At 39.9% G+C, this 13050-nt stretch overlaps 1 protein-coding gene across 2 annotated transcripts in view; it reads left to right on the forward strand.

Moving 5' to 3' along the window:
- Positions 1-59: 59 nt before the first annotated feature.
- LOC116620160 (nucleolar pre-ribosomal-associated protein 1) overlaps positions 60-13050 on the forward strand; it is a 39155-nt gene continuing 26164 nt past the window's right edge. For both annotated transcript variants that reach the window (XM_048721882.1, XM_048721883.1), the window contains exons 1-11: positions 60-305; positions 3191-3327; positions 4063-4344; positions 4605-4701; positions 4971-5053; positions 5367-5581; positions 6572-6767; positions 7623-7760; positions 8500-8782; positions 11414-11613; positions 12039-12137. In XM_048721882.1, the coding sequence (XP_048577839.1) occupies positions 143-305; positions 3191-3327; positions 4063-4344; positions 4605-4701; positions 4971-5053; positions 5367-5581; positions 6572-6767; positions 7623-7760; positions 8500-8782; positions 11414-11613; positions 12039-12137 (1893 nt within the window). In that variant the 5' untranslated portion in view covers positions 60-142. The remainder of the gene's footprint in view (positions 306-3190; positions 3328-4062; positions 4345-4604; positions 4702-4970; positions 5054-5366; positions 5582-6571; positions 6768-7622; positions 7761-8499; positions 8783-11413; positions 11614-12038; positions 12138-13050) is intronic.

The raw sequence follows: 13050 nt of genomic DNA on the forward strand, positions 1-13050 counted from the left end.
CTTTGTTCCTACTGCCCTTGCGCTCTCCTGTGTTAAACGGTCCATCGTTCTCCCCAGTCTCTCTCGGTCGATAAAACAAAATGGTGGACGCATAGTACAACACGTGAGCTTTAGTTTGGCGTTTTGCTCGGCCGTATTCTCGATGGTGAAGAGGAAGAAAGAGCGAGAAAGCCCGGAAAAACCTGTGAAGGTTCTAAGGAAAGAAAAAAGTGTGGTAGGAGGCTTGGAGATCACTGAGGCAAACCTTAAACCGTTTGTCGAAGAAGTTAAAAAGTTACTGCAAGCGTCAAGCACTTTGCTAGCGGGTAAGGTTAGACAAAGAGCCGATGCAGATAAAGTCTTTATGAGTTAGATTGCATGTTATGATGTAATGGAGCAGGCGTGTGCTATGGATGGTGGATGTGCAGACAAAGCTACCATATGGAAAAATGGTGTTTTTTGACGATACAAAGGGGTGGGGATGGGGGGGGGGGGGGGGAGATGTTATAAGACGGTTGTCGGCCAATATGTAGTTTTTGTACTCACCTAAACCTCTGGCACAAGTTCCATGTGACTAACTAAGAACAGTGACTGAGCCTGCGTTCCAGCAGTGTGTCCCTGCACAATCGGGGCTCCTAAGAGGGCAGTAAACTAATATTATAACAGGGAGGGGTCAGGGTGTGGTGGGGGTGCGTGAGCTGTGTCACCCTGCCCTAAGCATGTGCCCTATGTTGGTTCCTCATTAATGTTAGGGTAGTGCAAGTTCTTTAATTTAGGGGGAGGGGGGTTGCTACTTATTGATCAGACAACTTTTTCTTAATTGAATTATGTTGCAATATATTAAGTATTATTAATATGTGACAGTTCACGGTAAAACCAAACTCGCGAGTTTGCCATTTTGCAGAATATAAACTGATTGCTTGCGATAGCGAAACGGAAAGTTCGCGCTCGCGTAACGGAAAGCCGCTAAACCCAAAACGGAATGTTTGCGCTCGCATAACGGAAAGACCCTAGACCCAAAACGGAATGTTCGCGATCGTTTAACGGAAAGACCCTAGAGCAAAAACGGCAAGCTCTCGCTAGCGAGAAATTTGAGCATAAGACGACTCCAAACTTTCGATAAATTTAATGTATGCTCGATTTAAGAACAATAGCACTTGCCGACTTTCTTGACAAGCATGTGTGCTTCAAATTGCATTGATCGAGGCTTTATTGTTAACAACGGGCCTTTCTACGAATGCCCATAAGCAAAAACTTTTGAACAGCAGCGAGCCGTTTTTCGACAAAGATTTTTAATAAACACGGGCTAATGATTCGAAGGAAAGAATGTCGATCTCTTCGTCGGGTTTATTTTTACGAATGTGCGAAAGCTGCTAGCAACGAAGGAATATTGATCTTTTATTTTCATCGTTTTACTGTTACGAATGTGCGAACTTTTGTATGTTCTCTCGGCGATGCATTGTAAATGTAAATAAGGCCGAAAATATCATGTATGATTATTTGCTAATAGTAACTAAATAGTATTGATTTCAAATGTGTTTGAACTCTTTTACTGTTTTGCATTGTAAGAATAAGTGCGAATGTTGCACTACCAACTCCTATATCTCGGTTGAAGTGCTTGTTTAAACAACGCCGAAACCAAACCAAATATAACCACGTCAAATAAAATCATTAATCTTAGCCTTATTACTGGATTCACACAGGAATGACTAAGAAATCCTTAGTCTATGTACTTCAGGGATAAATGCGGTGTTAGTTACGTAGGGAATTGTAATGTGTGAAGGAATAATTGCGAAAGTTGTGCTTCGAACTGGTGTATGTTGGCCGAAGTTTCTTTTAAATAACGCCAAAACCGAAACACGTAAACCGGTCAAATAAATCACTAATCTTAGCCGCGCTATTGTATTCACACAGGAATGGCTTAGAAATCCTTAGTCTAAGTACTTCAGGGATAAATGCGGTGTTAGTTACGTAGGGAATTGTGATGTATTGAAGTATTGGAGGAATAAGTGTGAAAGTTATGCTTGAACTTCAAACAATCGACGATAATGCTTCACCAATGCTTGGCCGAAATTGTACGACATCCATCGACTTTGTAAGCTCACGCTTGCGTAACGTAAAGCTTGCTCTTGCTTAACGGAAAGTTTGCGCTCGTGTAACGGAAACTTCGCACTCGCGAAACGGATTAAAACTGTATGCAAATGAAGCCATGTTTGGTTTTCTCGTGAACCCTCACATATTATTATTGTAAAGAGTGGACCTCCCAGTCAGTTAACAGTGTGGCCCATTCAAATTCGAAGTTACCCCTGAATACAGGACGAAAATGCTTTTAATAGACATTTTTAAAAAGTAATAATAACAAAAAGTAGAAACTCAACAAAATATTTTTCAGGATTGTACACTGGATAAACACTTCTGGATTTATATTTTCATACATAAATCTGGGTAAAGCTAAAGATATCTAAACACCTGCACAACTGACCAAGTGATTCAAAATCTACAGGCTAAATTTGGCATGTCAAGCAACCTTATTATAAGAACCTAATAAGCTTGGTGGGGAATAGGTTCTTGCTTGGAAGATCACTCAAACATTTTAACAAATTTCTGATTTACGGTTGATTACAAGAGAGAAAATATATTTTGATAAATGTTTGGTGCATTATATAATGTAGTTAAATAGAACATGGGCTTTAATTATTTTGCAATATATTACTGTTGTATCTGTTGTATGCGATGCCACATTTTCAAAACATCGATTTTTTTTTGTCTTTTGGGATTTTCTCTAAGCTAATCAGATTCTTGTCATCTCTGGCCTAGTGCAGTTGCCTGGCTTTCTGTCACAACACTGTCTGGTTTTTGTCCAGAGGATAGCCAGGGAAGTGCACAAAGCGAGACTGATTGACTCAAAATGGTTTAACTGACAGAACCGAAATCCAAAATAAAAGTTGCAATACAATGGATTTGACAGTGAGTATTATTAATATTAGGACCTCCCAGTCAGTTGACAGTGTGGCCCATTCAAATTCAAATTACCCCTGAATACAGGATGGAAATGCTTTTAATAGAAATTCTTAACAAGAAATAATAACAAAAAGTAGAAACTAAACAACTAAACAGGCTCTAAGTTGACATTCTTGGTACATACAGTTTAAATCACATCTGCTGCTTTCTCAAACATTCCCTTGTAATGAAGTCGTGTGACATTTCCCAGGCTTGACGAGATTGCGTGATGCATTCCGCTCTTCTTGTAATGGTGAACTTCAAAGAGAGTTCATTAGAGGGAATTCACAATGCCCTGAGCTGTTCAAAGTGTTGGACAAAGGGAAACAGCAAGATAACCAGCTTGAGGTATGTCACCTTAATTGATGTATTCACCAGTTGCAAAGTGATTACAAGCGCAAGGACACATAGACCAACTGCAGAATACTGCAAACTAGTGGTGTATTTTAGTCAAAATACATTTGAAGATAAGATTTTGTTATGTAAGGATTTGTTGGATTCTTTAAGTCTCCTAATTAGAGATACAGTAAAAACCCGCATGTAAGAACCTACTGATTTAAGAACCTATAGGTAGAAATTGGATTTTAATACCCCAAAACCTACTAAGCCAAAAATTCAAAAGGTTTTTATATAATGGGTTACTCCATGAAAAATGAAACCAATTACGGGGCTTTGAAATATTACCAATAATGCTAAGATAAACAAAAAAGATAAGATTACAGATACTGTATGTATAACACGCATACAGTAGGATATCTCACTATAGCAAAGTGGCTATACATTCAGTCATACTTCTGTAATTATGAATCGTACTGTTGATTAAAGCAACTTTGAAAAAAATAAGAGCCTAGTAAGAACCTTTTTTGCGTGAATTGTTTCTAAGTACTGTACCCCAAAATATAAGACCCTGTTTTGCCAGACTTGAAAAAAATCTAGGTTCTTATACGCAGGTTTTACTGTAGTCGACCCAGTCTGATTTTTTAGGATTCTGTAATCCTTCTGTCAGATTTGTAGGATTATTTAGATTTATAGTATTACTGTATATATCCATATCATCTTTATATTTCATCATTATTTTACCAGTTGCAAATGGCTCTTGAAGTTCTTGAATGTATCCTACTCTCCACGGCTGAGAGTGATAACTCTAGGGTCGGACTCCATCTTGTTCAGCGCATCATCAGGAACAACCTCAAGCTTCTCTACTCCTGTCTCAACCCTGGCAATACGCCCAAGATGGTCAAGGCAGTTCTGCGCCTCCTTGTTGCTATGGTTACCCAGGGCGGGGCAGCAGCCCGAGAGGTTCAGTCAACCTTTGATTTTACCCTGAAGGCTCTTGGTGTGCTACCTCACAAACGAGACGCAAAGGTCTGAATATGGGAATGATATGTTACTTCACCACCTTTGCATGTACCATTTTTATTTTTTACCCACTGGAAATTTTATTGCTATCTATGTAGTGTTTGAGTTTTTCATATAAATCCACTGATGAGTGGGTAACCTCAAAACAGGCTTTTTGGGATGAAACTGGGATTCCGTGAACTGTGGTGTAGCGATCAATTTTCTTTGAATGCCTGCACTCATGCATTATGTATACTTTTTATATATTTTCTGCTTGTATTTTACAGGACGCCCAAGATGTCCGAACATGCTTTATACATTTCCTTTTGAGTTTTTTTATGTTTGGAGATGACTCAGTCATTAGAAACATCCTTGGCTTAAAAAGTAAGAATCTCAAATGACCATTTCCTTATCACTTTTCTTTCATGTAATTGTAAGTATAAGGCAGGCGACTTTTAAAGGCTGTTTGCCAAGCCTCTAGTATCATCAACTTTTAACTAATTGTAAAAACTTTTTTAAATGATGATTCTTCATGGCATTTATGCACAAGATATTAGACAATCTGCATCATATTTTAACATTATATTTTTTATTCTTTTTTTTTAGTGGATGCAAGTTATTTACTGGATTCTAATTGAGCTTTCTGTTTTCAGAGCTTATACACCCTATTTTTAAGGGGTTGGTCTCGGACACTCCACAATTGGTTCACTTGGTTATTTCTACCATCAGACAGAAGGCAAGGAAACCTAGGCACTATGCAGTATAAGGAGAAATGAATTTGTGTGTCTATCTAATAGATTTTCAGGAGAGGTTACAGTGTGTCAGAAGAAATGGTATCTTGTTAACAATGCTTTTTTATTCATTGCATATTTTATAAACTGTACATCTATTGGGAGATAAAGCTAAAAAAAGAGACATCCCATTTGTTCAGCTTTATAAAAGCCAGTCCTCAGCCAATCCCCTCCAGGTGCTCATTGCCTTAGGAGTAAATTCAGGATAAACATCATTGAATTATGTTTCATTAGTTTTCTGTTGTTGTTCTTTCTCAGGTGGTTTTGAATACCGCAGTTCCCAAGAAAACAAAAGTGCAGTTCTTCAATCCAGTTGCTCTTTCCCAACTAATGGGACTTTACCAATATACCTATGCAGAAGGCGGGGCAGAAGCCTCGGTAAGAGAAGCTGTTGACGCCATCTTACAAGATGTTTGCTGTACATTTAAATATGGGATCTGCTTTGCCAACAGTCAGGGCATGCTGGCAAAAAGGTAAACTTACAGTAAGTACTCATGTTCTAAGTTTTTGACTGAAGTGACTGAGTGAGGGGGTCACTCTTGGAGAAGCTATGCCAGTGAGACAGCACTATTTGGAGCAATAGGCTTCAAATCAAGCGCAGCTGTATTTTGTATTGTACTAAGTTAAGCACTATCACTGAGAATGGTTAGCATGGTGCAGCTTGGAGAGACAGGACCTCTGGCTTTGTGCCCTTTTCCATGAAGACTGGAAACACACAAGCAATTGCTTCAACTCACTGGTAGTACAAGTCTGAATCGAGACATTAACTCGGAAAAATCCTCAGCCAAGCCTAGGTCCAAACCTGAGCCACAGTGGTGAGACACTGATCTAATGTAACACCCTTTCATGTGCTTCCGCCTGTCATGCCTGTTATACAGACCACTCAATGAAATTACTCAAATAGTAAAACGAAAGAATGTAGTCTTCCATTATGCAAGATTTTTTTTAGAGGTGTATAATCCTGGCTCTTCCTATTAGAACCTGTGAATCCCCTATCTTTTGGGATAAGATGTTTAGCTGGAGGCCCTGTCTCTTACTGGAGGGCAGAGGCCATGTTACCATCTTCAGTGACAAGGCACACTCACTCAATCACACTGATTGTAAACTATGTTGCAGAGCCGTAGCAGGCCTAGAAATATCGGGGCGGCACAATACAAAAACATTACGAAAATGCTGTATTGGGGGCACAGCCACACCCCTACTGGTCATTTCCTTATAAAATTTGAATTTTTTTTTTTTTTGGGGGGGGCACGTGCCTCCAGTGCCCCACCCCCTGCTACACCCCTGTGTTGGGTCATTTAGTCCATCTACACTTGACAAGTAAATTCAGTTCTGTGTGAACTGCATTTGATCCTCTCTCCATGTTAATTTTTTGCCCTAAAAATACTCAACATTTCATTGACACTAAAAACACTGTGAGTAATTTTTTGAAAGCTGGTTTTCTTGTGGTTTTCTGTTTGCAGATCAAACAACCCAATGCTTCTGCAATTCCTACAGTCCTTACCAAAGACCTTGAGTGGCCAACACACCCAGGATCTGGTGGTAAAGATCTTGACCTGCTGTCCAGATCTCGTCAACCCTTACCTGTCGAGCATGTCAATAACATATGAGCCACGCCTATCCTTACCCTGGATTACCAACATGAGATTTCTAGTAAAGGTATGTTTTTAGACCTTGCGCTAAGAGATCACATGACTTTTTTGGTGACAAATTGATGTGCGCTCAGGCATTTAGCAGCAAAATAAAAGCAACAAATAGCAGCCAGGTTTTATAGCGCTTATAAATGAAGCTACAATGCTGGACAAAACTGTTGTCGCCTTTTTTGATTTTGATTTTTCACTGCATATGGGGTTCAATGTTACCCTACTCCTACTACGTGCTTCTCCCCCCTCCCCCAGTACAATGTTGTTCAATTCGGGCTGTCTTTCTCAGAATTTGAGCACGGTTACATCCAACATTGAAAGGGGGGAAGGGGGTTTCAATGACATTGTCTTGGGAAGAAAGATGGTTGACTAACGATAGTTATCGAGAAATCCGGCTCTTTTTAAGGATGCGACAACTAGTTTTCTCCAGCATTGTAAAATTGTTTTTTTTTTTCAGAAAGGGATTCTTTTCATTTAAAGATTTTTTTTTCGTCATTCTCTGGCATGATATGCACAGTTATTTCTGTAAGTCTATTTTGGCTTGAATTTGCCACCCAAAATGTCATGTGATCTCTAAACACAATTTCCCCCTATTAAAAAAAACTCTAAACTTGTCTTTTTAAAATCCCTTATTCTGATTTATGTGACAGATCTTCTACTGCTGCAGTGGAACAAAAACTTGATACACTGTGAAAAACTGTCCATCTTACAAGGAGAACTGTTCGGTTATTTTAGAGTAACAATGCATTATACATTTTGTTAACATTTATGTTCCCCATACCCATGGGGTGTTAATTCAAGGCGAAAATTACTTCTAGGACTGTTATTAATTGTATGTATTCCAACTTAATTGCCTGTGTATGTATTCCAGCTGTTCAAGTCCCTGCCATTACCATCTGTGATGCTGAGTAGATGTGAGATGGAGTTGGAAACATCTATTGTCCCATCTCTATTGAGCGCAGTCATCCCATGCGGAATAACTAGGACCATACTTAGTCATGGTGTGCAGGTAAAGTATGTTTTCTAGTCTTAAGGGTCCAGAAAAGGGAATGAGATGGGTAGCGATTGGTACCTTGAAATTTGGAAAGTCTCACAAAAATGTCGCAAAGTCTCAGAATCTTGGCGTTTCTTACGTAAGTTTTGAAGTCTCGTGTGTTTTTTTTTTTTTCAAAATTTTAGGGTTTTTGCAGACTCTTTTTTTTTCTACCATGGTCTTCAAGTCTCGGATATTTAAACGCGATCTCGGAGTCTCTGATTTGTTAAACGCAATCTGTTTTATGTTGTTACCATGCTACAGGTTTCCCATTATAGCAAGACTGTATTGTAACTCTATGTATTCTTTTTTTTAAACTAATGCTTATTAGCTCGAGAAATTTAATCGGAAAAGAAGCTCGAAAGAGCTCATGCTCGGTTTCAAATTTGACAAGAGTCTCGGGCTCGGATTTTGAAATTTGACAAAAGTCTCGGGCTCTGATTCTGAAACGCGGGTCTCAGCACCTCGGCAAGTCTCGGATTTACCCATCTTTACCCCTAATGAGTATCTGGAAGAGTTTCCCTGTCTGTATGATAAGTAGTGCAAAAAATCGAAAGTACTGATTACATGTTACTTGTTTTTTTACCATACCCATTTTTGCTATCCCTTAGGGCTATGTTTCATTTTCTTGATAAGTGGTAGCGACCCTCCCCTCCTCCATGCATTCACTGCTAGATATGATTCAAGATTGACAACAGATGTCATCTCTTTTCAGCATTCAAGCCCTAATGTGAAGCACCAAAGTCTCCAAGTTTTACTCCTTATCCTTGAGAGATCTTTAGATGTGGTAGATGTTATTCAAAATCATTCCAAGTCTCATCAATCAAACAAGAAGGCCCCCCTCCAGCTTTTCCGTGAGGAATTATTGAAAAGGATTCCCGATGTAATGATACTTATCTCCTTAAGGCAGAATATCATGCAGGGAAAGACAAAAAGTAATCCCACTGGAGATAACCAAGGAGGAGAACAGAATGGAGGGGATCTTTTGACGCAGGAAGGTACGGTATAATGCTATTATTTTAAAGATTTACTGTATATTATAAAAGCCTCATTCTTAAAATAAAGTAGATTCTAGATAAAAAAATGTCTATCAACAATTCTTTGTTATTGTTAACCTGCTTACGGGGCAGGGTGTTCAGGTATATATTTACCGCAAATGCGCAAATCTTGTGATACTTGGACCATTTTTGACAGCCAAGAGGAGAGGTAAAGTATGCATGTGTCCCCATGCACACCCTCTAGCTAAGTCTGTAATTGACCTTTTATGAGTCAACGTTTAATTGACTTGGCTAACCTTAACTGATTGTTGCCTGTTGTTTGATAATGTCAACAATTCTTTCCATCTCACAAGCTCTCAAAAGCATACCCAAAAGTTGCATTATCGTGGTTTAATACACACCCAGAACACAAAAATCTCGTCTCATTCGGGAAGGATGCTTAGTCAGTCGAACTCTTTGAGCGATTTTTGTTGTTTGTATTAAATGACAACAAATTATTTCCAAACTTGAAAAGGATTTTTTATATGTGACGACTCACGTGAAAACGTACCTTAGAGGTTTTTGATACGACGATTTTTTTGACAGCACAGAGCGTAGATAAGTTTAGGTAACGGCCGTCTCGTACCGAAGCCGGTATAAACTTTCATTGATCATAGTGAAATCGCACAGAAATGATAACGAAATACTTAGTATATGTAATTCGCGGATGAAGTTACAAAGGAATTCATAGTGTGTTTAATAAAAGCGACGGTTTTGTCTCGAATTCGTGTCGTTACGGCTTTCTTAGAAGAGTACCAAAGCACCATGACAAACTCTCACTGATCGTAACAAGGTTGGAAAAGTGTGTTTCACGCCTCTCTAAAACATATAAGCTTCGCAGACGTGTCGAGCGTTATCCATTCGTCGGAGTAAGAGCCCTTTTTCCTGTGTTGGTATAAGCATTGTCTACACCACGCCTACGCATACCATCTTGTTATTCTACCTTGCCTGTAGTCTTTCTAGTTATACCTTCTCACTGATCGTACTCGCTCTCGAATCTCTCTCGCTCTTGAACTAATCACAACGAGCTGGACCTCGTGATTCTTGCGAACATCCAAGCGTGCATGTCCAACCTTCAGATCGACGAAAAAAGGCGGATTGCGTGCACCCCCCGTAGATTGTCAAGGCTTGTCTGTAAAGCAACATTCTTTAATGCTTAACGGCATCAGCGTAGAAGCGTCTTAAGGTAGATTACTGAACGCAGGGTATTTACCATAGAGAACACGGGAACGAGTAAAGGCGACCCTATTCCATTTAGAACAGTGGGGAAAAAAACTTTTCTCACGGACTAAGTCGAGGGGAACGCAATCACGCTGCCAGGCCCGCATTCCCGGGTACAAAGATGATGGTACCAAGCTACTCTCAGCAGCCGAAACCAAGATGAATGTATAGGAGCAATACTGCAAAGTATGCGACGGGTCTGGCAAACAAGCAGTCCACTACACCACCTTTCTGGGCCTCTGGCAACAGTTCTTTCCGAACGTAGTCGTTGCCAACTCAAGAACGGACTTATGTATAACTTGCCAAGAAAACACTACAAAACGTTACAGGGCAGTGAACTTAAGCGAGGAGGAAAAGTCCGACTGCGTGAGAGCACAGCAACGCCGTTTGGATATTGCTCAACGCGAGCGAAATCTCTATCAAGAAGGCTGTAAAAAAGCCACTGAGGAACTTGAGACCAGGTACACGATGCACTATGCCTTTGACTACGCACAACAAGTGCACATCCCAAGTAATCCAATGCTGCCAGGACCCATTTACTTTAAAACGCCAAGGAAGCTTTTGGCATTGTTTGCGAGGCGATCCCTCGATAAGTCAACTTTCTTATTGATGAAGGTGCTTCTACGAGGAAAGGGGCCAGCACAACGATCAGCTACGTGCAATACTTCTTCAAGAACAACCATGGACTGGGGAAGGATAATGCACATCTTCACGCAAATACTGCTCAAGACAGAATAAGAACAATTTTTAATCTGGTATTTTGTTTGGAGGATTCTAGCTTACATCACACTATTTTGTACTCTTTTCTTGTTGCTGGACACCATGTTCGGTCCAGATCGCTGCTTTGGTTTGCTAAAAAAAGGCTTACAAAGTCACGTACGTTTGCCCGCTTTAAAAGTTAGCGACTGCACAACAACAACATGATGGGACATAAGAATTTACCATTAGACTCTTGACAACTTTGACAGCCACACCAGGAATTGTGTTTGTTAACTTTGATGTACTGCATAATTTAAATTATTGAATAAGGCCTGGATCCATTTGGTTGGTACAATAAATAAATCTCAGTAGAGAGCAGGATCCTATATCCCCCAATTATACCTTTGATCAGTCAACACAAAAGGTGTTCAATGCTGGCTCCGCTTTTAGACAGTGCCTAAATCTATATATTACTGTTACCAACTGTTATTGTGTCCAAATCTCTAAAAGACGTCCCTTTTGTGCCATTCCAGAAACTCTGGTCTTGTAACCAAACTTTACGGGCAGTTTAAATTGTTTGATTTGATTAACCAAGACAAGGATTGTTTATTTTGGGCAGCCAACCAATTCGGCTATAACTTACTCATCTGATTGTTGTCTGTTGCTTTGCAGTGCCATCAAATGCTATTCTGTCACAAGCACTGCAAGCCATGTTTCTGTATCAAGAGCTAGAGCCATCTGTGCTTACAGGTGTAGGGTTCGATCTGACCAAGCTGTTATCAGAGTGTGAGAACGTTCCCCCTGAGATACAGGACCTGACACTGAAAGTCTTACTGATGTCACAGCCTGGTGTATGTCGATGGTATCAACAGGTAAAAGGGAGGCTCATTAAAGGGCATGCTTGACTAATAGTGCCTGCTAAGCAGACTATCAAACGAAAATAATCAGCAGGATTAAAATCTACCACCTTCCTGTCAGATATCTAATAGTGGATCTTCGGTCTTTACCTATCATTACTACTGAACACCAACCTTCCTATCACTCGTATACATCCTGCCTTAACAAACTTAAACAACATTATCGTGATAATATGATCAAATTTCTTATAGACTTGGTTGATCTATCACCCTTTCTATCGCTCGTATACTGTACATCCTGCCTTAACAACAATAAGAATAATGATGTCAAAAATAATCATGATAATATAATCAAATCTAATGTGCTCAAGTAGTTTGTTACAGCCTTGGTTGATCTATCACCCTGTGATTGAGTTGTTCTAATTGTTTATTTTTTCAAGAACAAAAAGTCTCCTTCATGCATTCACCAAGTCCTGAAAATACTTTTGGGTGCAGCAAACCAGCAGACAAGAGATCTTGCCAAAAGGGTCATCATGAAGGTAAAGTTCTCTCAGATTGAATCCTCACACTGTATCAAACCCAATCTGACTCCAGTCTCTGCCTAAGAAGTATTGTGCAACCCCTTACCATCCTTCCCCCACATCGCCACACTTGACCTGATCCCATCGCATTGACCTTATTTCATTGCCCCACCTCCCTTTGCCCTACCTCACTTCACATGATCTCGCCTTTCCTCACCAAAGCCTAACTCAGGGCACTTCTCAAACTCACCTGACCTGACCTCACTTCACGCAACACACTAGGACTTACCTTTCCTTGGCTTAAAGCAGGCCAATCGCGCCGCCATTTTATACTCCTGCTCAGTGCCAAGTTACTCAGAGAATCCATTTCCAACGGCTAATTCAGTCGAGTAACCAATAAATTTCCAATCAAATATCATCAATAACGTATCAGACTTCATTAATATATTGTTTTTTGTTATTAGTTTTCTTGCGAATAAACCGTTGAATTCCAGTCATATACAATAACAAAGGAGTGGCTGATCGGCGTTTTTTTAATGCCATTGTCTTACCTTGCCTAAACATCACCAAATCTTACCATACCTCATCTCATCTTACGTCACCCTATCTTATCACATATTACCTTTCCTAACCAATATCTTTCCCAGCTCATCTCAACTCATTTTATCTCACCTCAGTTCATCTCTCCTCAGCTCACCTCATCTTACCTTATCTTGCCTCACCTAAACCTTAACTTACCTCTTAACTCGACTTCACCTCATCTCATTTTACCTCACTATGAATTCACTGTATCTTTTATCCTCCGTCACTTCTTTACCTTACTTTACCATACCTCGCCTCAACATACGTCACTTTATCATCACTGTCTAGAGATCTCGTCCTTGCCAACAGGCTCATCCTGAGGGTGAAATTATCTGAGATGGCCTTCTCT

This window comes from Nematostella vectensis, chromosome 14 (genome assembly GCF_932526225.1).
Source record: "Nematostella vectensis chromosome 14, jaNemVect1.1, whole genome shotgun sequence".
NCBI classification, from domain to species: domain Eukaryota; kingdom Metazoa; phylum Cnidaria; class Anthozoa; order Actiniaria; family Edwardsiidae; genus Nematostella; species Nematostella vectensis.